This window comes from Felis catus, chromosome D3 (assembly GCF_018350175.1).
Source record: "Felis catus isolate Fca126 chromosome D3, F.catus_Fca126_mat1.0, whole genome shotgun sequence".
Taxonomy (NCBI): Eukaryota; Metazoa; Chordata; class Mammalia; order Carnivora; family Felidae; genus Felis; species Felis catus.
Window position 1 is genome coordinate 21,772,723 of NC_058379.1, and position 24,776 is coordinate 21,797,498.

The following is a 24,776-nucleotide window of genomic DNA, read 5'->3' on the forward strand; positions in this document are numbered from 1 at the left end:
TGGCCAGAGAGACCCCACATATTAACTCTGTTGAAAGTGGTTGCCTCTTCAGTAAAATGGGGATACTTAATGACATTAGGTTTTGAGAGAATCAAAGGATAAAGCGCCTAGGAGGGTGCCTGGAAGAGTCAGCCCTGAAGGCCAAGTTCTCTTCCCCCTCCCCCATATCCAAAGGCTTCCCATCACTCAACCAGGGTCCAGTAATTCCCTGAAACCACATGGTATTCTGCTTTTTTGCTCAGGGCATGGCCACCTGACTAGTATCCCAGCAGCAAGGTCTGGGCATGAAGCTGGGTTGGGGAAGCCAAAAGGGAGAAGTCGACCAGGACCACTGGTGAGGGGGAGGCAGCCCTTGGAACAACAGGCTGCTCCCAAAGAATGAAAACAAGCCCCACCCCAGCCAGGAATGGCTCCATTCAAGAAGGGACCCGGAGGGCCAGAAACCCCCTGGGGAGTTTCTGTTGGAGGTAGGGTGGGGCAGTGAGCAAAGAAAGGCAGGTCAGAAGTAGAAAGTTTCTACACCTCCGAGAAGCCCCATAGAAAAAGGCCCCCAGAAGTCTCAGGCCTGGGGACCTGACCTGCATGGGGCAGGGGTGGGGTGGGCTAGCCTGAAGCTCAGGGAACACCCCAAAGCCAACTGCCCCAGTCTTGGAAGCACCTGCCCAGGCCTTTCCTTAGCAACTGTACTCACCTGAGAGCTCAGAAACCCTTAAAGCCAGAGGCAAATATGCCTGCCATTAATAGAAAAAGCGTTTATAGAGCGCCTACTGTGTACTAGGCTGCCCACACCCAGGTTTTGCCAGCTTCTTCCATGCCATTTGGCAAAACCTGCCCATCCTGCTTGTTGAGGCAAATTCCTGGCAGACAGCAAGGCCTGCAGGTAAGACATGTGAGAGCTGGAAGAAAGCACCCCATTTGTGCTCTTCCCCCGGAAGCAGTAACACCAAGAACAGGCAGGGTCAGCGGCATCTTTTGGAGGCTCTTTCAGGTGTGCCTGGGAAGGAAGGAGAGCCGGAATTCCCCAAGAGCTTCCATCTGGGCATATCCCTCACCTCACCATTCCTAGACCATGGTGGGAGCCTTCAGCAGGCCTATTCTGCTTGGGAACAGCTTCTACTAGCTTCTGCCTGACAGAACCGATGGTCAAAGGATTAGTGAAATCTGAGGCCTCTGCCCTTCCCTCAGGACCAGGGGCCAGAAGAGGAGATGGAAAAGGGACTCTGAGCCCAACTCACCGAAAGGGGTCTCTGGAGGTGAAGTAAGCCGGGACGGACAAGTAACTCCCCATCTTCTTCCCACACCAGATAAACAAGCTCAGCTGCAAACCCGTCTGGGAGTGCCTCAGGCTGGCTGCAGACGGCCACCATGACAGGCCCAGGGCTCCCGGCACCTCTGGCTGCGGGCGGTCTGCCCAGCGCTCACCTCTCCCTCCGGAGCAGCCGAAGGGGCGTGAGGACTCCGGGCCACTTGCCCCCTGGCAGATTCCCGCAGGGGCTCATGGCTGGGATGGCTCCTCCCCAGTTCTCGGAAGCTCCAGCAGACGCTGGGGACTCCGGGAGAACCACCTCTCTGCAGAGGCTATACACACACACACACACACACACACACACACACAGACAGGGATTCTTGGGCAGGGGCCGGTGACTAGCTAAGAAAGAAGCGCTGCTGTCAAGTTAGCCTTCTTCTTCGGTCCCTCCCCTGATGAGGGAGGGAGGGAGGAAGAGGAGGGGCTCCTCGCGGAACCGAGGTGTGTGGTTGGAGCAGCTATTAGGAAATAGACCTTGCAGGCAAGGGGTGGAGCTGGGCTGGAGGGAGGCTGCAGACTAGCGCCATAGACAATAACCAGGACTGGCTGAGCGTCCATCCCTGAACTTGGGGAAGGGCAGGGCAAGAGAGAGAGAGCCCATCTGCCCCCAAGTGTCCCTAGCCTGAGGAGTTGCCCAAAGTATAGTAACTCTGCTCGGAGGTGAAGCAAAACAAACATACCAACTCCAGGCCAAGCCACGCCTCCCCTCAAAAGGGGTGGGTGGGGGATGGTCTCTCCGGGTTGGAGAGACAGATCTAGAGACCCAGGTCCAGAGAACTACCCTCTAGGTTTTGTGCTCTGGGCTGGCATCTACTGGGTCCTAGTGTTAGGGTCCCCATTCATCCCTTCCCTCTGCCTGGCCTGAGGACAGCCCCCAGGGCTAGCCAATGGGGGCTGCCATTCCACTTCTGGGCAGAGCTGTGCTGGGAAAGAGGAAACAAGGCCTGGAGTGGTCACTGACACCTGACATTTCTCCATGTAGCAAGCACTGTGTAAGCACTCTCTTATTTCTCCGAGATGGGAATTACCTCTATAAACAAGGAGATAGAGGTTGAGAGATTAGCTAACTAACTCAGGCCAAAATACTAGTCAGTGGCAGCGCTGGGATTTAAATGTAGGCCCTTGTGAGAGCTCCAGAGCCAGAGCTCTGAGGCTGGAGCTTATTCTGACTCTTCAAGGGGAAATAGCTCCCTCAAAGCCCTTCTGCAAGTAGGAGACAGCATAGGGACTAGAGCCCAGATCACCTGTCACCCCTTTTTCATTTATTCTTTCATTGCCAGAATGCCATCCATGGGCCTCAGTGGGCAGTGGCACTTTTTCCATTGTGTCCATGGTAACCAAGCTTCTCAAACAGAAAAATGAGGCATGATGGAGGACAAGGCTGGGAGTGCCTGTGGGGATGATGGGCCTTAGTATCTGGAGTGGTGGTCTGGCTGAAGAGCACTGGCTGAGGGGATGACCAAAACATAGCCCACCGTTGGGAAAGCCTCTTGTTCCCCTGAGTGCAGGACTGTGAGGGGAAAAGCAAGGTTGCTAGATTGGGACACATCCAGACCCCACTGCTGGACTTGAGGGAGTGACAGTAGCTCTCTCCCACCAGGCACACATTCCTCTCCACTGAAGTCACCCTATCACCGTGACAGGAAAGTCTGTGGCAAAGGTGGTGGCTGGATTACAAGGGAACCTTTTCCCATTCCTCTATTGATTGGATACACAGGTAACAATGAATGTGATGAAACAGATTGCGTTTGCACCCTGTAATAAGCTACCATTTATTAAACACTTAGTTCCTAGCTCTGTATTAAGAGCTCTGCATCTTTCATCTATCATACTTTAATTGCCAATATATGGGTGTAGATGTTACCCCCATTTACCAGATAAGGAAACTGAGGTTCTGAAGGGTTATATCACTAGTCTGAAGACAAACAGCTAGTAAGTGGTATAGCTGGGTTTCAAAACCAGTAAGTGTGACTTACTGGTCACTTACAGGGTCAGGACACCTTTTCTGTAAAGGGCCAGAGAATAAATATTTTAGGCTTTGCAGGTCTACACAATTATAGATTGTCACAGCTACTCAACTCTGTCACTGCAGTGTGAAAGTGCCTGTATATAAAATGTAAACAAATGGACGTGACTATTTTCCAATAAACCTCTATTTATGGACAATGAAATTTGAATTTCATGTAATTTTCATGTAACATGAAACACTCTTTTGCTTCCCAACCCTCATTAAAAAATGTAAAAATCAGGGGCGCCTGGGTGGCGCAGTAGGTTAAGCGCCCGACTTCAGCCAGGTCACGATCTCGCGGTCCGTGAGTTCGAGCCCCGCGTCGGGCTCTGGGCTGATGGCTCAGAGCCTGGAGCCTGTTTCCGATTCTGTGTCTCCCTCTCTCTCTGCCCCTCCCCCGTTCATGCTCTGTCTCTCTCTGTCCCAAAAATAAATAAACGTTGAAAAAAAAAATGTAAAAATCAGAGGCCATAGTTTGCCAACCTATGCTCTGCAGTGAAGGCACTCAACCACTCTGTTTACTGCCTCTAATAGTGAAGACCAGCTTTTGACATATGTACAGAACTCAGCCACCTTTATCCACTGCCATACAGATACCACACTCCAGCCCCCAGAAGCAGCCAGCAGGAACAAGCACTGGCCAGGCGCTCACCCTGCACCAAGAACTAACTGCCCACAGCACTCATACATATGAATGAATTTTAACCCACACTAGTCAGTAGTGCTAGGATTTCTCCCTTTTTACAGAGATAGGAATTGAAGCATAGTCTAAACTGCTTGTGTGAGGCTACCCAGCTGTACAAGTGTGAGGTGAAGCCAGGATTCGAACCCAGGCTTTTTATACTGAGCTCCGCCATTGCTATGCTGGAGCCCAGTCTGGGCCCAGAGCCAGACTGTCTGGATTTGAATGTGACAACGAACTGCACGTAAGCCCTTGGCACAGGGTCTGGAACACATTAAGGGTTGATAAATGTGAGCTGCTAATATCATTAAGACTATTGTTACTACCACTATGGGCTAGCTATGTGGCCTTCAGTAAGTTGTTGCCTCTGTCTGGGCCTTGGTTAGGTCTCTAAATAGCTTCCAGCTTCAACATTTGTCAGCCCTATGAAGTTGCAGAGGGCTGCTTGTTTTCCTTTGGTCTCTAGTGGAGTTTAAACCTCTTGAGCAAGCCCAGAGGTGAACAGGATCCCAACCTGGGGGCCACACAGGAGCCACAGAGGAGGTGGAGCACAGTGGAAAGGGGAAACACACAGGATACCAAAAGCCCTGTCCAGCTGGAGAGCTAGGAGCTCTCTTTCTCCCAGTGACAGAGCCAACTATTTCTCACCATAATCTATTATGTTCCCTTGTAATTCGATCAGGCAAGAAGGGGGCCCCAAATTAAGTTTGGAACTAGCAAATTATCTTCTAATTGCACCCTCTGATTTCCATCTGATGAACGGAGTGCAGATGGAAGAAAATGCAAGCCACAAAGAGACTGGGGCCAGGGAGCCCATGAGCATAACTCCTCTTGACATTTCACACAGCTCTGCTGTTCCAGCGGCGGCAGGCGCAGTGAGTCGGTGTCTAGGAATGCGAGCAGGAGGCTGCAGGCGTTCTCTGTTCCCCCCACTCTGCTTACAAAGGATTCAGTGGGTGGGTGGGTGTGTGGGGAACTAGTGTGAGGGCTTCTCAATGCCATGAAAACTGCCTCCCCCTCAAAGAGGGGCAGCCATCTCCCCATGTCAAGAGCTGAAGTGGAAGCCCCTCCTAGGTGGAATCCATGTGACCTCCATAAATCCAGACTTCAGGAGGAACCACTGAAGGACTGATCACCAGATGTGATAAGCTGCTGGCTGCTCAGACCCAAGTGTGTGGTTCCTCAAGGCCAACTTCAAAGGGCCTAAACCACCCAGAACTGGGAGGTGAAAGGTTATACTGGAGACTATACTTCCCCCTCCTGCCCTTGGATACTGGCCTTGCGTGGAAAGCTGCTCTTCTAGGTCCCTAGAGCAGCTGGCAGAGGATTCAACAGCTACAGCTGCCAGAGGCAACTGCAAGGATCCTTGTACTGGCAGTTATGGACAGGATAAGATGGCAGGAGAGGTACTAATCTCCTGCACATTTTACAAGTTGCAAACCTGACCAGAAGCCAAGCAATCTGATTCTTCAGGACCAGCTGAGACACAAGGCTTCAAGGTGTCTGTGAGAGGCTGGAGGCGACAGCCTTCAAGGCTGGTCGCCCTAAGCAAGCACTCTAGTGAGGAGTGGTGAATCACCCCCGGCAGCTCTGGTCAGATAATCCGAAGTCCAAGGAACTGTGTTGTGTGGGGCCCTCTATTGGCCAGGAGGACTCCAACCAAAAATTGGAACTGCTGGGACTCTACCACTTCTGAACCTTGAAAGGTGAGCATTTCCACTCCCATCTACTGACCATTGTTCCAGCCTCTGCTTCTCTTCTCTGTAGTGCAGAAACACTACAGCAGCCATCATCCTTCTAAAACAGGAGTCCTAGAAATTCCACTGATAGAAATTTTGCCCAGAGAAATATTTGTACGAATGTGCCAGGACATGTGTCCGGCACGATTTAATACTAAAAGATTAGAAACAGTCACGTGTCCATTAATAGGGGTGGGCTAAATATAATTACGCAGGCATACAATAAAATATTATGCAGCTATTAAAAATAATTAGGTAGGGGCGCCTGGGTGGCTCAGTCGGTTAAGTGTCCGACTTCGGCTCATGTCATGATCTCACAGTTCGTGAGTTCGAGCCCCGCGTCGGGCTCTGTGCTGACAGCTCAGAGCCTGGAGCCTACTTCAGATTCTGTGTCTCCCTCTCTCTCTGCCCCTCCCCTGCTCATGCTCTGTCTCTGTCTCAAAAATAAACAAACATTAAAAAAATTAAAAAAATAATAATAATTAGGTAGACCCTAGGTACTGAAACAGAAGTTGTCCCAGGTAAGGTGTTACGTTAAAAAATCCTATGGGAATGCAAGCTGGTGCAGCCACTCTGGAAAACAGTATGGAGTTTCCTCAAAAAAGTAAAAACAGAACTACCCTACGAACCAGCAATTGCACTACTAGGCATTTATCCAAAGGATACAGGTGTGCTGTTTCGAAGGGACACGTGCACCCCCATGTTTATAGCAGCACTAGCAACAATAGCCAACGTATGGAAAGAGCCCAAATGTCCATCGATGGATGAATGCATAAAGAAGATGTGGCATATATAGAGAGTATTAGTCGGCAATCAAAAAGAATGAAATCTTGCCATTTGCAACTACGTGGATGAAACTGGAGGGTATTATGCTAAGTGAAATTAGTCAGTCAGAGAAAGACAAAAATCATATGACTTCACCATATGAGGACTTTAAGAGACAAAACAGATGAACATAAGAGAAGGGAAACAAAAATAATATAAAAACAGGGAGGGGGACAAAACAGAAGAGACTCATAAATATGGAGAACAAACTAAGGGTTACTGGAGGGGTTGTGGGAGGGGGGATGGGCTAAATGGGTAAGGGGCACTAAGGAATCTACTCCTGAAATCACTGGTGTACTACATGCTAGTGTGGATGTAAATTAAAAAAATAATAATAAATAAATTCTAGCATCAGAGAGTAAACATAATAATTCCACTGTTTAAAAATTCTATGTGCATAATCCTTAAAGACCATCTGGAAGATTGCACTACTTGGTTATCAGTTTCTCCTTTCAAGTAGTGAGATCTTTCGAAGCAGGCATAAAAACAGTATTAATTTTCTACCCTTTTGATACTGTTTCCATTTTTTCTTATACACTTAATTGCTGCTTTTTAAGGCAATAAATGAATAACAACAAAAAAGAAGCCCCAACATTTAGAGCAAATGTCTCTTCACACTTTTTTCCTAGTGCTCTTGTCCAAAGGCAAAGCCTGCCTGGGTACACTGCACACAGAACTCCTGGGGCTGTTTCTTCAGCTTCCCTACCAGGGTCATGGCTTTGGCCACCTCCGGCCCCACTCTACTTCCTGACCTGGCCACACAGGCTTTCCCAAACCTTTGCTCTCTTAGCTCTTTCTGTAGCCTCCTGTATCTTCAGGCTGGTGGTTGCCTCCTTTTTCTAGATCCAGCTCCAACAGAGCACTCAATCTCCTTTGGGAAGAGTTCCCTTGATGTGTCCCTAAGCACCACACGCAGGAAGGGCTCTGACCCCTTATCTGTCTAGTGCCAGATCCAACGACATGAGGCCCATACCAGGCTCACCCTTCATCCACAGATGCCCACTAAATAAACATGTAACTCAGGACCCCCCATTATGAGCAACCACAGTACTAGAATGGCGGTGGTAACTAATGTTTATAAAGCATTTTTAATTTACAGAGGGCTTTTATACTCATCATCCAGTTTAGTCCCTGTAACAACCTCACGAGGAATACCTATAGCACAGACCAGGTAAGGGCAGCCTAGAGGTATTAGGTGATTCATCCAAGGTTACTGCTGGGAAGTACAAGACTGAGATTAAAAGCTACCTTGCTGACCTCAAAACCCATACCTTTTCCTCAACATGAGCCCTAGCAAGGTGTTCAGGAATCCCACCTCTCCAACAGAGGGCCCCAAACTGCTGGGTGTGTTCAATTCCTGTATCTGATTTTTCTAGATTTCCTGCCCACATTCTTACTGTCAGGGTATCATGAAAGAGCTTATCAAATGTCTTAGGGAAATCAAGAGAGGGTCTCACAACTAGCAACCCAGTGAAAATATGAAGTCAAGTCTAATTAGTCATGGCTAATTCACTACTGCTGAATCCTAGTAATCGGCTCCTTTTCTAAGTGCTCACTGTCCACCTATTCCAATATCTGCAAATTTCCACAGAATTCCATCAGAATTTGGTGAAGAAGTCAAGTTAAAAGGATTATGAGTTCACTTTTTCCAGCACCTCTATTTCCTTCTTTTTGAAAACTGAGCCAGTTAGCCATTTCCATCTTTATTTCATTGATAGGTCCTTGGTATATGGCAGGTATGGCTCAAATAACCATTATACTTGGGGTACTGCCCCCATTCGGTTTCTCAAAAGTTACTAATAGAGGTTCTGTTATTATGCCACAAAGATTTTTCATTTTTTTCTTTTTTCAGTATACTGGGAAAGAATTTTCCAGTCTAAAAACTAAACACATTTCATGTGATTGGGTACCCTCATGCATCTTGGGCTTCACATCCTCCCTCCCTAGTTTCAAGTTCATGAGCTATAAATCAAAGGATTGGACTAAATCTCTAAGGTTCTTTCCAGATTGCCATGACACTTAAGACGAATGCCAAAGATTATCTTTTGCTGGTGTTTGTTAACATGACACCACATTCCAGAAGTTGTGGACACTTAGCTCCCACTCTGCAAAACACTGACTAAGTTCCAGGAGTTAGGCACTGAGGTGGGCTTGTTCACATATGCTTTCATTTAATTCTAAAAACTTTGTGAGGTTGAGGTTGCTATCTCCTTTTCACATATGAGGAGCTAAGGTTCACAATGAAAGCTATTATTCAAGGTCACAGGTCTAGCAATCGGCAGAGCTGGGATTTAACCCAAGTCTTTGGATTTCAGGTCTGAGACAGTAAAGTTGCCTCAAATAACTATTTTACACTTGCTATTTGATTTACAGTGGTATTTCTGAAAATGTGGTTGAAAATGTGGAATAGCAGCATCAGACTCCCGGGGGGAGCTTGTTGAAAATGAAGACTCCTGGACCTTACCCCAAGCCTACATAATAGGAATGGCTGAGACCATGCACAAGAATCTGCATTTTAAACAAGCCCCAGTGTTTCTGATGCACCTTGAAGATGGAATCCACTACTTTACTCTTTCCTATGGGCTTTTTTTCCACTTGATTTCATTCTTTTCTCATACTAACCTTGAGAGGCAAGCAGAATAGGTCACTATTACCTCCTGGCTACAAATGAGGAAATGACTTGAAGATAGGCTGTTCACCTTCTTATTCTGGATTGAGAATAATTAAAAATAAATGTTTACAAAATGTCTACATTTTGTAAAGCCTTGGCTCACTGGGGATTTTCACCTTCCTGGTGTTGTTCTTACTCATTTGCAACCCCATAGTAGCTGCCTCTCTTTTTCCTTCAGTGATACTGTAGTGTTACTCAGGGTATGGTGGGAAAAGAGGACTCCAGAATACAGGTCATCACATGAAAAGGCCACCTTTGGAACTGAAACAAAACACAAGGGCTGACATTAGCCAATTTCAGAAACAGCTGATGCTGCTGTAAGAGTCGGGGCTATTGATGGGAGCCCAGTGGAGCATCCTTGGATCTAAGCAGGATCACTACAGAACAGCCTCAGGAAGGTATTGCCAGAAGATCACCAACAGAGAGAAAAAAAATTACCCTCAAATCTGGCCTAAGGTACTTGGGAGGTTTTTCCTGGTAATGGTGACAAATGTGGAGAAAGAGAATTTGCTAGCACTCCTCCAAATACTGCCCAAGGGAAGGGGGGATTCCAGCCCTTGGAGGAAAAATACAAAGCAAATTAGCACAGTGGACTGCCACAGTGCAGAAGGCATGCCATAACTTGACCTTTGATAGATTTCAGCTTTGGAATGACACTTACGGACAGAGGTCTTACTCCATGCTCCCATTTCAGAAGAAAAGCTCTTGCCTGAAAGAATACTGTAGAGCAAAGAGATGGTGAAGATGCATACTGAAAGGGCTTATCCATGTGTCCAAAGAGAAAGGTGGTCATTTGACAAAAACATCATTCGCCTAACAAACACTGAGCACCCACTGCATTCTGGGCACTCTGTTAAGCTCTGGGATACCAAGATGAACTAGATATGGCTTCAGACTTGAAGAATTTCATACTCTAAGAGTGTATGTGTAAACATACACTTAGATGTGTAAACTTAGATGTGTAAACAAATATTGACAGGACTATAACTGAGGTATGAGAATAACAAAGAGGAAGAAAGTCTCCTATGTTTGGTGGGGAAGGTTCAGGGTGGATTTGGCTAGGCTCCTCCACAGAGGATGAGGTGTATCAGTTGAATCTGAAGGTTGATTACCAGGCAGACAAGAGGAATTCCAGCCTGAAGAAACAATACGTGCAAGTGCACTGAGGGAGAAGAGTATGGTCCGTAAGCTGCAGTGCAGGGCACATGTGAAGGGTGATCAAGAGGAGGCTGGGATGGTGGGAGAGGGCAAGGGCAGATCACCAAGCGCCAGGTCTGCTAGGTGAAAGAGTCATCCACAGGCAGTGAAGAGTTATCAGAGGTATTTAAGTAAGCAGAGATTCTCAATTAATGGAACATAAAGCCTCAGACACCAAAGAGGGTGCTGGTTTTTAGTTGCCAATTAGTCTCCTTGAATGCGCATTTTTATCTCAAGTCTACAGCTGGCTGCACTTATGTCCATATGAAGTCTGCTGGCTAAGTGTTCACTAACGGCAGACCATGGCTTCATTCTCAGGCAACATCTCTACTGAGCTGGTCATTTTAACAACTGAGATTTGCCTGTATGGGCTGTAAGCACATAAGAGTGAAGTTGTAACCTCTTGTAAATAATCATCTACTGTTGCTATGTGATACAACTGAATGTCCAACCTTCGGTGTCTAATGCTATGTTTACATATTCTTCTCCTGGCCACAATGGGAAAAAAACACTTTGGATATCTTAACAAATCTGTAGGTAATGCCAGGAAAAGAGCCCTGGCCTGAAAAGAGAAAAACTGAAAATGTGACTTGGCTAAAAACAGACTTGCTGTGTGATCTGAGGCAAGCCATTAAACCTCTCTGGGCTTTAATTTCTTCCTCTGTAAAAGGAAGGAGTTAAGTAAGCAAAAAATTCCACACACAGGAGGTCAATACTGAAGAGAGACATGAGGAAGGGGTTGTAGTCAGAGAAAGGTTGACTGGTTCACCATCTAGAGACCTCTCCAAGACTAGCATTTTCTGGCTGAATGATCCTACTTCAATGAAGCCTTGTTTTTTTGGCTTCTGAGGTCCGGAAACAGGGCTTCATAGCACCTGGAGAGGTACAGACATTCTAGGATGCCTCTAACCATTTATCAATCCCATGGTCCATTTACGAGTTGACACTTTAACTTAGAATACCCACATCCCCCATAAAAGTACTACCTTTAGACCCTTCCTGTTATCAAGATGCCCAAGAAGCTGAATTAGGCATCAGAAGGTTGTTTTGTGAGCATGGACTTAAAGGGAGATGAGCAGCCATAGAGAGAAATTTCATTCTGGTACTGGCAAGCCAGCCAAATCAGCCCTGTCTATAACAAAGAACTCCCTTCTGGTGACCAAATCCAAATTAAATATTTTTATCTGGACATACTACTAATTTTGCCTCACTGATTTTTCACTTTCTGTTTCACTGCTGGCCACTCATTATTCTTCTGGGCTTTAAACTATTTTTTTCAGGGGCGCCTGGGTGGCTCAGTCGGTTGGGCGTCCAACTTCGGCTCAGGTCATGATCTCGCGGTCTGTGAGTTCGAGCCCCGCGTCTGGCTCTGTGCTGACAGCTCAGAGCCTGGAGCCTGTTTCAGATTCTGTGTCTCCCTCTCTCTCTGACCTTCCCCCGTTCATGCTCTGTCTCTCTCTGTCTCAAAAATGAATAAATGTTAAAAAAAAAATTTAAAAAAACCCTTTTTTTCAAGTATTTATTAATGTTTCTTTATTTTTGACAGAGAGAAAGGAAGAGAGAGAGAGAGAACAAGTGAGCGGGGAAGGGGCAGGGAGGGGGGTGGGGGGGACAGAGGATCTGAAGCGGGTTCCATACCGTCAGCACAGAGCCAGATGTGGGGCTCAAACTCATGAACTGCGAGATCATGACTTGAGCCAAAGTTGGATGCTTAACCACCTGAGCCACCCAAGTGCCCCTCAAGTTTTAATTTAAATTCTAGTTAGCACATAGTGTATTATTTGTTTCAGGAGTAGAATTTAGTGATTCATCACTTACATACAACACCCAGTGCTCACAACAAATGCCTTCCTTAATGCCCATCACCCATTTAGCCCATCCCCCCACCCACCTCCCCTCCAGCAACCCTCAGTTTGTTCTCTATAGTTAAGAGTCTCATCATTTGCCTTCCTCTCTGTTATTTTCTTGCTTCCCCTATATTCATTTGTTTCTTAAATTTCACGAGTGAAATCATAGTATTTGTTTTTCTCTGACCTACTTATTTCACTTAGCATAATATACTCTAGCTTTATCCACATGGTTGCAAATGGCAAGATTTCATTCTTTTGATAGCCGAGTAACATTCCATTGTGTATATACCACAACTTCTTTATCCATTCATCAGTCGATGACATTTGGGTTCTTTCCATAATTTGGCTACTATTGATACTGCCGCTGTAAACATCAGGGTGCATATGCTCCTCCAAATCAGTACTTTTGTATACTTAGGGTAAATACCTAGTAGTGTAATTGCTGGGTCATAGGGTAGTTCTATTTTTAACTTTTTGAGGAACCTCCATACTGTTTTCCAGAGTGGCTGCCCCAGTATAGTACAATATATTTTTTTTAAGTATTAATTTATTTTTGAGAGAGAGAGAGAAAGAGAGAGAGAGAGAGACAGAGAGAGACAGAGTGTGAATTGGGGAGGGGCAGAGAGAGAGGGAGACACAGTCCACAGCAGGCTCTAGGCTCTGAGTTATCAGCACAGAGCCTGATGCAGGGCTTGAACTCACAAACCATAGGATCATGACCTGAGCTGAAGTTGGATGCCTAACCAGCTGAGCCACCAAGGCACCCTGAATAAAATAATTTTTAATTGAAAAAAAATTAATTACTTCTTCAGATATATAACAATCACCAACTCACATATTATTCTGCTCTGGGAGACATTTGGCTCCCTAGTAGCTAATAATAAATGGCTAATACTCATGAGTGCTCACTGCACGTGAAGCCCTGTTCTTACCCAATACTACACAGGACTTCATTTATTTACCCCTCATAATAATATTAGGAACTAGACAAAAGGTTAGTATCTTCGTTTTACAGATGAGGAAATGAAGCACAAAAAGGGTAAGTAACTTGCCCAATGTACACAAGCAATAAATGACAGAATCAGGATTCGAACCCAAGCAATCTGGTTCTTGAGTCTGTGTTCTTAACTACCACATGATACTGTTCCTATTACATGTAGATCTGACTAGTTTAACCCCCCAGAGGACAAACTTCATTTCCAACTTCTTGGGGAATCACCAACCTATTCACCCCCTCCCTGCCCCAAATCACCCATAAGTAAAAGATATTATGTAAATATTCCATTTTTTCCACTCTAAACTTAACGTACATCTTTAGCTAATATCATCTTTCAAAGATTTATAAAATTTAAAAAATAAAAAAACTTACAATTAGAACTGAAACTTGTCAGATTTCAATTCGTAATTAGTTTCGTCTAGAGTAGTTGGGCTCTTTCTTCCCTCTACTGCCTTTCTCTTCACAATTTGTTCCTGTCTGGCTGGTACCTACAAAGAAGCACAGCTCAAGACCTGCTGCTGAACAGGATTCCTGGGTCATCATCTCTGGCTCCTTTGGGGGCAGAAGACAAAGCTTTAACTTCTCACTTCAACATCGCAGGCAACTTTCCAAAACAACCCAATGTCTAGAACCAATTCCTCTCTGCCACTTACAGTAACTGCAGACACAGTGGCTGCTAAGGAAAGGATGTGGGGAAGAGGAAGGGCAGGGAAAGGCCTTGCTTACATCATGTCTCTTGGCCACCTTGGCAACTCATTCAACAAATATCCCTCACATGCCAATGATGTGCTCAGTGGTGACACAATGAAGGGCAAAATGTCCCATGGTCCGTGATCAGGTTATACTTACAGAATATTAGAGGTCTCAGGATGTTATTAAGGAGATGATCAAATGAATAAACGTAAAATTAAAACCACAAAAAAAAGCATCAAAGGGAAGGTCTATGAAAGCATAAAACAGGGGGTCATGACCTATTCTATAACTATTTCTTTGAGACATTCAGGTAAAGATCTGAAGGATGAGCAAGAGTTAATTAGGCCAAAAGAGAGTAAGGGGGCATTCCAGGCAGAGAGAACAGTGGGAACAGGAGGCTGTCAGAAGGAAGCGGGGTGTGTTTTGGACCCTGTGAGGAGGAGCAGTGAGACTGAAGTAGAGTGACCAGGAGGCTATGGGGAGAGGCCAGGCCACGAGGGGCTCTGTAGGCCACATTAGGGACTGGTTTTTATCCAAGAGCACTGCAAAATCATGGATGCATATAAGGATGGAGAGATGACAGTGTGACGTGCTCAGATTTTTTTTTAAGGTCACTCATTTTGGCCGCTCTGTGGAGAATGGATTGGGTGGTGCAAGTGACTATGCAGTTAGAAGGCTACTTTAGTCACCCAGGTGAGAGACAATAATAGCCTGGAATAGGGTGGTAGTAGGAGAAATGGAAAGAAATGGACGCATTCAAAATATAACCTGGAGATAAAACTGACAGGTGTGGATATTGGGGATGAGAGAGAAGAGGTATCAAGAAGCACTTCCAGGTTCTGGCTTAGGCAGTGGGGTGGATGGTCATGCCATTCAATGAGACAGGTTATACTGAAGAGAAGCTAATTTGGGGAGGAAGAATGAAAGTCCAGCTGGATCTGGGATGCCTGGAAGACATTCAAATGGGCAGGAGAGGTTCATAGTAGGATAGACAGGACAAGAGCCCAGTGGAAAGGTTTGGATTGTAGATACAAACTTTGGAGTCATCAGTGTGTGGAGGAAGCCATGGGTGTGGGTGAGATTGCCTAGGGAGAAACAGAGAGTGTGCCTGGAGGAACAGCAACATTTCAGAGTTAGATAGAGGATAAGTAAACTGGAATGACCAGAAAAGGGGGGGGGGGGGAAGCAGGAGAGTATGGAATGTCATGGAAGTCGGGGGAAGAGAATGTTTCAAGAGTGACAAAAATACTGACATAATAATAAATGCTAACATCTATTAAGTCCTAATTATGGCCAGGCACTGTGCTAAGGGCTTTGAATACATGATCAAATTTAATGCTGCACAACAACCTTTTCGGGTGGGAAGCATTTTACTTCCCCTTTTATAGATGAGGAAACTGTGGAAAGAAACTCAAGGTCAGCTGACTCAAGAGAAACTGGGATGGAAACTCAAACAGGTTGACTCCAAAATCTTGTTCACTTTTCTCTACTAACCTCTAGTGTAACTTGGAAGGTCATACAAGATGAAGACTGAAGAGCGGCCAGTGGATGGACTGATGTGGCTGTCCCCTGGAAAGTTACTAAGGGAACACTGTTTCAGGGGAATGAGAATAGAAGTCACACTAGAGCCCACTATTAGGACTGCTCCACATTATTACGGTTTTTCAGCTGTCTGAGGGAGCCAGTTAGGAGACCAGGCCAGTATGTTAAATCTGTATCCCCAACAGCATCTAATTTGGTGCCTTTGATATAGCAAATGATGCTCAAAATTATACGTGAACTGGTAACATAAGCAGCACAAAATTCCCATGTGCTGCTCACTGCTAACCCTTCACATTACACCATCCTCATGTTTTCAGAGTGCTTTCTTTTGTGAGATCCTGACCTGAGCTGAAATCAAGAGTCAGTTGCTTAACCAACTGAGCCACTCAGGTGCCCCTCAGAGTGCCTTCTTATCCATTACCTCCTTGATCCTCACAACAAGTTCATGAGGTGGATTACTTTTACTATATCTCATAGATGAGGAATTGAAGTTCACAGTGGCAAAGGAACTTGCCCACAGTTACAGCCAGCCTGGCTCAGCTAAGACCCAAATTCAGCTCTTCTGACTCTAAGTCTACTGAGTCCTAGTGGAGAGAAGACCCTCTTCAGAGTCAGGGAGACCTGAGTTCAAATGTTAGCTCTGGGTGACCCTGAGCAAGTTCCTCTACCTTTCTGGACCTTCCTGTTTTTGTGTAAAATGCAGTTGTAGAGTTATTGTGAGGGTTGAATCAGATAATCTAAGTGAAATTCTCAATACAATGCTTAATAAATATCTGTCTTCCATTACTGGCTCCACCCTACCCCTCTTCATCTCTGCCCGACAGCAGCTGTGGGGCTTCTCTGGGATCTTAGTTCTCTCTTCCCAAAGAACAGAGCAGTATTAAGGCATGCTGAAGGTAACATACTGCTGCTATATACTAGAAGTCCCACTCCATGTTCACGCTGGAGTTGTTTGTGGGGGCAGAGGAAGGCCCAGCTGTTTGTCCTCTGTCAGGCAAGCCCTAGTCCGTTTAACTGCCAGCCTTAATGAGTTGCTGGCTGGCTCTTTCCTTAGAGATAAAGTAGACAAATAAGCCAACTAGAATCAAAGGCTTGGGTCAGTAAATGCGGCAGCAACATCAACATTACAACAGCAGATGGCAGGGTTGCTCCACGGACTCCCCCAGCAGGAGCCAGAGACCCAGGAGAAATGTATCGGCACTTTTGTTGACATTTGAGAGTTCATAAAGCTTTTGAATCAATACCCTTCAGTGTTATCTGACACCACCTGTGTGTGGCAAGCAGGGTGAGTGTTTTTACTCTGACACTACAGAAGAGGAAACTGAGCCTCAGGGAGGTTAAACAACCTGACCATATTCAGGAATGTAAAGAGATTCATTCTTGTAAGCAAGGAGTCAGAACACCTGGGTTCAAATCTCAGCTATGCTACTTACTAGCTCTATGACTGTGAGCAAGTAACTTTCATTTCCCTATTTGTAAAATATGTATGACCAGTACTACAGTTATTAGGTTGTTATAAGAATTAAGTTAGATGATACAAATGTGAAATGCTTAGGACAGTGTCTGGTACATAGTAAACACTCAAAAAATGGTAGTTCTTACTATAATTATGATGCACCATGCTTGTTTAGATGGGGGTGTAGGTAAGAAAATGAGCATGGCTTGCAGCATCACAGAAGATACCCTGTCGTCACCCAGCCCATTACACCACAGTCTCTGGTGGCTACGTGTAAATTTCTTCACCAGCCTTTCCTGGAATCACAAATTTAGAGGAAATGGTCTGTTGCCTGATGAAGTGACAACAGCTTTCTATCTGTATTATTCCTTTTCCAGAACATAGGCATTAGAAATCACTTCTCAAGGGGAGCCTGGGTGGTTCAGTTGGTTGAGCGACTGACTTCAGCTCAGGTCATGATCTCGTAGTTTGAGTTTGAGCTCCGCATCGGGTTCTGTGCTGATAGCTCAGAGCCTGTAGCCTACCTCAGATTCTGTGTCTCCCCCTCTCTCTACCCCTCCCCTGCTCACGCTCTGTGTCTCTCTGTGTCTCAACAATAAATAAATGTTAAAAATAAAATAAAATAAAATAAAATAAAATAAAATAAAATAAAATAAAATAAAATAAAATAAAATAAAAAAAGAAATCCCTTCTCAAAAGAGAAAGCTCAGAGTCTGTTCATGATCCCAAGAAAGGAGGCCTTGAAGAGTTCCCAGGAGCCTTCCGGATGGTGGGTTTTTCCTTCTGACAATGCTATTATGAACCAGGTCAAGTCAGAGAGTCCCAAGTAAGGACAATAAAGACTAATTAATAGAGGCAGTTTTTCCTCTTCCCACAAGCCCTCCTCCTTGGCTAAACACTTCTGATGAGGGTGAAAGGACAATCATCAGAAAGCTTGTCAAGGTTCTTAGGTTTGCCAACATGCCAAGTCATTATACAACATGCCAGCTCATACTTGACCTCAGCTACAAACAACATGTAGTCTGGCTGTTTTCCTGGCCTCCTCCATGGAGAGGGGAGCCACTTTCAGAGAGCTTCAGAGAGAATGGCCCCAACTCTAGAACCAATGGCATTGCCAGGGGTACAGAGAGTCCAAATAGGCCTGCTGGGAAGGCTGAGGAGAGGAAGCAGGAGGGCTGGTCAGCCAAGTGTCCAGGGATCAGAAGGATCCTGGCCAGGCACCCAACTGTACCAGCACAGTTACAGACTAGGCTACTTCCAGGAGGTTTGTCAGCTGGCCTCTGCTGTACAGTCCCAGGTTCCAGCCTTCAGTGGCTTCCTATTGTCCGGGGCACCTGAGAATCTGGCGGAAGGCTATCAGAGATAGGATTACGGATGTGGCTGCAGATGCGGGGGATGGGGTAATGTAAGGAGAAGGAGACGGGAGGAGAGTTTGGGCCACACCCCAGTAATTTCTTCATTGAATATCCAGCTCCACCCTGTGACTAGGAAAACAAAGGTGTGGGGGAAAGGGAAAAGAAAAGTCATTTCCTTTATTGTAACTAACTCAACTGGGTAAGAACAAGGCTGGAAGGGAATCACAAAAAATGAATTTCTTTGGGTAGCATGGAGGGAGGGTCCTATTTTCAGCAGACCTGTGCCCAGACACTCTGAATTCATCAGAGAATCACAGATGAGCTAGGATGAAAGAAAATTTCAAAGACCATTCAGGCTGATGCCTCATGGTCCTTACAACCAGGTTACTTCTGGGGTCAAACAAATACAGTCCTTCTCAGCCCTGAAGATCTTCCTCCAAACTGGACAAAAGTCAGTTGGCTCCAAAGAAGCCAGTCTCGCCAGGGCAAATTACCAGGCTCTATCCAAGGACTTCATGTCATCCAGTTTTCGTGAGAAAGCTCAGGAATCAGGAAATGTGCTCCTTAAATAAAGCTGGATTAGAGAGATTATGTCCTTGAGACAAAACTATAAATAGGTCTCCTATTCCAGATGTTCTACTTCCCCCACAGGCATGATCTTTGGTGTAACTGTGCCAAGGTAGTTCAAAGTTAACTTTAATCCCTGAGGCTCTACATTAGAAGACCAAGAGGTGTGAAACAAGAGAAATAAATCCATGCACATAGGTGTATATAGACACACACTCACAATATAATATAAGTGACAGCTACAGATTATTATGGGTATTCTATGTGTCAGGTGTTATGCTGAACAGTTCATCTAGGTTATTACATTTAATTGTGATAGCCTGTGGGATGAGTACTTATCCCCATTTTATAGATGAGATGCCTAAAGCTCAAGGGAGTCAACCCAAGGACAGTTAATAAATTGCAAAGCCAGGATTTGAAACCAGACAGCCTCCTTCTAGAGCCTGCACTCATCCACCATGTTAACGTGCCTTACTTCTTTCTCTCTACACATATATTTCTCTCTACCCCCCACTCTGACACACACACAACATGCACACAAATATGTTCCCTAACAAGCTAGCATCTGACCAGACCCACACTTGATGCAAGAATTCAGTACTAAGGTCAGCTCTGACCATCCATGACCTGTCTCTGTACCTCTTTTTGTCTTTTTGGTTTCAGGCCTCTCAACTGTGATATGAAGGGGTTATGTCACACAATAGGTGTGTGGTTCCCTTCTGGTTCTGAAGTTCTCTAGTGTTAAGAGAATCCAGAAATTCAAAAAATTAGCTTCTTCTACCCTGTCCTGCTTATTTTGGATGGAAAATATTAACACAAATAGGAAAACAGCAGGGATAAATATGACCCTATGGGTTAGGTGCCAAGGTGAGCCTCAGCCTGGGAATTCATCAGGATTAGCTTCAGCTCTAAATGAAAGTGGTAGCCAAAGGTTTTATCTGTAGGGTCCCCTTATAGCTCCGATATTCTGCTCTAATCCTTACTAAATAAAGGTAGTAAGTAAAGGTAGAATCAACTTCCTTGAGGGTAAAAGGAAGAACCAAGGCAATTAGATCCACAGGGAAGACTGGAGAGCTCTCTGAATTAGAGCTGAAAGGGCAGAAAAAATGCTAGTTCCTCTCCAACTCTTCCAGAGGCCAGAGCTCTCCAGGCCAACCCCCCACATAGTTCCCGGGTGGAGGCAAGTGCTTAAAGGTCAATTAAATTACTTGATATCAGCACGGGGGATGCTTTGCAACAAGAGCTGTGTGTGGGAGTTGGAATCTATAGCACATGGTGCCTGTCTACAGTCTGTCTCATTCTCAGGATGTGAGCAACAGCCCCACCACTTCAGACCATGAGGGCACACATGCCCACCCAGCCTCCGATGTGGAATGACTGTAGGCCAGGCACTGTTTTATGTTCTGGAGAATGCAGACAAGCTCCCACTCTTGAAGATTCCAATCTCACAGGGGAAAGAAATAACCATTCAGTGGGTGCCTACCATGTGCTAGGCCCTTGGCATATATGATTTCATTCTATCTTAACAAATCTATGAGATAAATTTTTTTTTTTTAATTTTTTTTTTTCAACGTTTATTTATTTTTGGGACAGAGAGAGACAGAGCATGAACGGGGGAGGGGCAGAGAGAGAGGGAGACACAGAATCGGAAACAGGCTCCAGGCTCTGAGCCGTCAGCCCAGAGCCCGACGCGGGGCTCGAACTCACGGACCGGGAGATCGTGACCTGGCTGAAGTCGGACGCTTAACCGACTGCGCCACCCAGGCGCCCCCATGAGATAAATTTTTAACATCCGTGTTTTCCCAATGAGGAAACTGAGCCTCAGACAACAGGAACAAATCTGACTTTAAAGTCTCTGTTATTTTCAAGAAACTGGGCTGCCTTCAAACAACAATCTCAGAGCTATAATAAAATTAAATAACAAAAAGCAGGAAACTAGGGAGGCATCCTGTGGTGAAGAGCTGGCTCTGCCAACTGCACTCAAGAACAACCCTTGAGGCACCTGCGTCATCAGTAGTGTAGCTGTGGGAAAGTCATTCTTTCTGGGCCTCAGTTTCCTCATCTGTAAAGTGAAGGTGCTGGGATACCCTGGAAAAGGCTGCTCCAATCCCCCTACCCCATTTCTAGCTGTACCTTGCCCACATGTGGCTCTTCCATTTGTTCATGTACTCTTCCTTGGCACATTCTTCCCTGTCCTCTCAACCCATACCAAAATGGAAACTCTCAAGTCAGAAGCTTGTTTTTGTATTTTCCAGAACACGAAGTAGTGGCTGGCAAAGACAGGAGGACAGACCCACTTACCGGAAGCAAGAGCTGTGCCAGGCTTCGTTGACAGTCCTGTACCACCTCTGGCTTGGAGCAACGTGGTCCCCACAGCCCCGACACCTCCAGGCATCTTCACCTACACACAAAACCAGGAGGTTCAGAGGCCCAAAGTAGCAGGGGGCACAGGGACGGGATTCCTACCATGCAGAATAAGACCGAGTCAACAGACTTATATTGAAAGGGTGGTCCAGTGCTCTGCTAAATACACAATTCCTGCCTCCACAAGATCTTTGGTAAGCACTTATCCAGCTTGCTCATCTCCCCAGGGACAGGGAATTCATGACCTCAAAAGTAAGCCTCATTCCATTTTTTAGAAATGGTTCTGATTATTCCTTTTTCCACAAAACCTGCCTTTTCCTAGAACTTTCAGCCCTTGCTTATTATAGCTCTGAGTAGATTAAATGAACAAGGTCTCTTTCTTTTGATTTCCTATGACTGTTCTCAACCAGCACCCACAAAAACTTCTCTGGGTTAAACATGTTATTCCCTTTTCCTATTCCATCACTGAGTCCAGGGGCTCATTCATTCAACCAACAATCATAGGTCCTCTTGTCAGACCCATGGGTCCTCTCCAAGCTCTATGATGGAGACTGCTGGATAACATCATCTCTGTTCTTCAAGGAGCAAATCCACTGAAAAAGAACCCTTCTTCCACATTATAATTTTTCCCTTAGTAGAAGCAAAGTGCTATTTTAGTTAGGAGAAATTATGGGTATAGAAGGGAAAGAACATTTAATGAACACCTCCTATATACCAAGCCTTGTACTAGCTGCTTTCACAGACCCAATTGCATTTAATTCTCAAAACAATCCTGTGAAAGAGGTATTAAATTCATTTAACGGGTGGGAGAACTCAAACCTAGGGCTAGAGGGTGACAGGCCACACAACAGTTTTAGCATTCCAACTCAGGCCCAACTCATCCTAAAGCCCATGCTCTTTATACTCCACCATGTTAATTTCTGCTCATTCCACTTAGGGGAGTCAGAAAAATCTTTGTAGAGGAAGCTAATACTTGAGCTAAACCTTGAAGGATGGAGTAGATTTGCCAGGAGCTGAGAAAGGATGGAGAAAGGCTGTATAGGCTGAGAGATTAGCATGGGCAATAACACAAAGTAAATCCATGTCCCTCCAAAAGGGACAAAACACAATACTTCTGCTGTGGCTCAGATGCCAACTTCTTGAAATAAAGAAGGCAGCTGAGATCAAGCTATGGTACCTGACTCAGCCCTAGAAAGCAGGACAAGGTTTTTACAAGACTCCCTTGTACACTCCGTGTATGCAGCTTTGTTCTCTCTGGGTAACTCCAGACTGCCACAGGCACGGTGACAGTCACTGAACCCTGTTTCACAGGCACAGGGGTCATGAATAGACAATGCACATCTCCAGACACTTCAAGATTGCTCAGCAGCATTCTGGGGTAGCCAGAACACACAGGCAGCTGTCCTTGTACCCCAGAGGAAAGTTAAACAAGCTGGCAGAAGGCTTTAAAACCTCGACCCACCTGCTCCTCTCCCCCAGTTCCATAGTGATAGGACATATATGCCATCATCACCTGAATCTAAAGTTCTCAGACTCTCAGGGCACCTGGGTGGCTCAGTTGGTTAAGTGTCCAACTTCAGCTCAGGTCATGATCTCAAGTTTTGAGTTCAAGCCCCGTGTTGGGCTCTGTGCTGACAGCTCAGAGCCTGGAGCCTGCTTCAGAGTCTGTGTCCCTCTCTCAGCCCCTCTTCCACTGGGACTCTGTCTCTCTAAAATAAATAAAAGGTTTTAAAAAAATTAAAATTCTCAGACTCCCAAGAGGGGTCTTTTTGGTTTTTTGGATGGTAGTAATCACAGAGTGCACTATAATCCTCACAAAGTCCAAGGTTCAAAGTCTGAGAGACTCAAATTGGGTTATGGACAGTGGGTGAGACAAAGAATTAGTGAGAAGGTTTTCAATGAAGACAGGTATCCAAATGAATCTTCCAAGTTTGTTGTTGTTGTTGTTTTTAAGTTTATTTATTTCTTTTGAGAGAGAGCAAGCAGGGTAGGGGCAGAGAGAGAGAGAGAGGGAAGAGAGAGAATCCCAAGCAGACTCCACACCATCAGTGCAGAGCTTGATGTGGGGCTTGAACTCATGAACCATGAGATCATAACCTGAGCTGAAACCAAGAGTCAGACGTTTCCAACTTATAGAGGTACAGATTTGAAACATTTTTGGAACTCTTGCATGGAAGGGTTTTTAGAGTCAGTTTGTGAACTGCTGTGTCCTACCCCCCAGCAAGTCTCATTATTCTAAGCCGTATCTTATTTCTCATTTTTACTTTTTAACTGAAAGGAATGGTCTCTAACTTGACCACCCACTTACTCAACAATTCAGCATTTTGGCCCTGGATGACCTCTGGCTGTTTACAAAATTCAAAAAGGATCAGGACTTTCCACTATGAAGATATCTGAGGTAACTTGTTATTGACACACCCTCCAGAGCATGCCCTTTCCCCAGTCTTGAGAAACTCAAAGCCACTGAATGAACACTTATTTAGAACCTGCTTTGTGCTAGGCTCCAGGAGCACAAAATCAAGACCCCTACTCCCTTCTCTCATACCCACCTGGTTCCACCTTCCAAATGTTTCTCTAATCCTTCCCTGTCCTTCACCACAGCCTGAGTTCAGGTCTTTGGCTTCTTTTCCCTATCTACCACACAGTCTTAGCTGGCTCACTCAGACTCCCCAGTGTCCACAGAAGAAAAGGCTCAATTGTTTAGCATGGCACTCCTGTAATAGATTCCATCTTATCCCACCTCTCAGAAGATGTGCACTTTCCATTATCTCTACCACTACTCCCTTCCCCATTGGCTCCTTCCAAGTATTATTTAAATTAGTTCAAGTCTTTCCCATTAAAAAAAAAAAATCTGGATTCCATTTTCTGCTCTAGCTACCACCCTTCTTCCCCTTCACAGCCACACATATTAAAAAGCCGTCTACACATCACTGCTCTCATTTCCTCACTTCCCACCTGTTGCAATCTGACTTCCACCCTCACCATTTCTCTGAAACTGTCTCACCAAGGGCCAAAGTGACTGCTTATTGCTAAATTCAATGGACACGCTTCAGTCATTCTTTCAGCAAATATTTATTCTATGCCAACTATGTATCCAACCCTATACTGGGGAAAGAGCAGCAAATGAGAAAGAGATTCAACATAGATATTAAACAATAATATACTTATTTTAATTATAATTGGGGCAAGTGGTATGAAGGAGAAATCAAGTTCATAACTAGGAAAATGGGGTTGGGATAAAGCAAACAAGCATTCCTTAAAGAAATAATTTTTAAACTGAGCTCTAAAGGATGGATATGAGGGGTGCCTGGGTGGCTCAGTCGGTTAAGCATCCAACTTCAGCTCAGGTCATGATCTCCCAGTTCATGCGTTTGAGTCCCACATTGGGCTCTGTGCTGGCAACCTGGAGCCTGGAGCCTGCTTCGGATTCTCTCTCTCTCTCTCTCTCTCTCTCTCTCTCTCTCTCTCTCTGCCCCTCCCCTGTTCATGCTGTCTCTCTCTCTCTCTCAAAAATAAATAAAACA

The 24,776-nt window shown here is 45.3% G+C and overlaps 1 protein-coding gene across 5 annotated transcripts in view; it reads right to left on the reverse strand.

Moving 5' to 3' along the window:
- The window catches only part of LIMK2 (LIM domain kinase 2), a 59,466-nt gene that overhangs the window by 26,518 nt on the left and 8,172 nt on the right, over positions 1-24,776 (reverse strand). Inside the window, exon 2 of one of the 5 annotated variants that reach the window (XM_003994812.6) lies at positions 21,190-21,289. The exons of 1 other annotated variant lie outside the window; for it this stretch is intronic. In XM_003994812.6, coding sequence (XP_003994861.1) covers positions 21,190-21,289 — 100 coding nt within the window. Of the gene's footprint in view, positions 1-1,235; positions 1,694-21,189; positions 21,290-24,776 lie in introns of those variants that run through there. 3 more of the 5 variants (XM_019814757.3, XM_045041630.1, XM_003994813.6) reach the window with 3 other exon arrangements.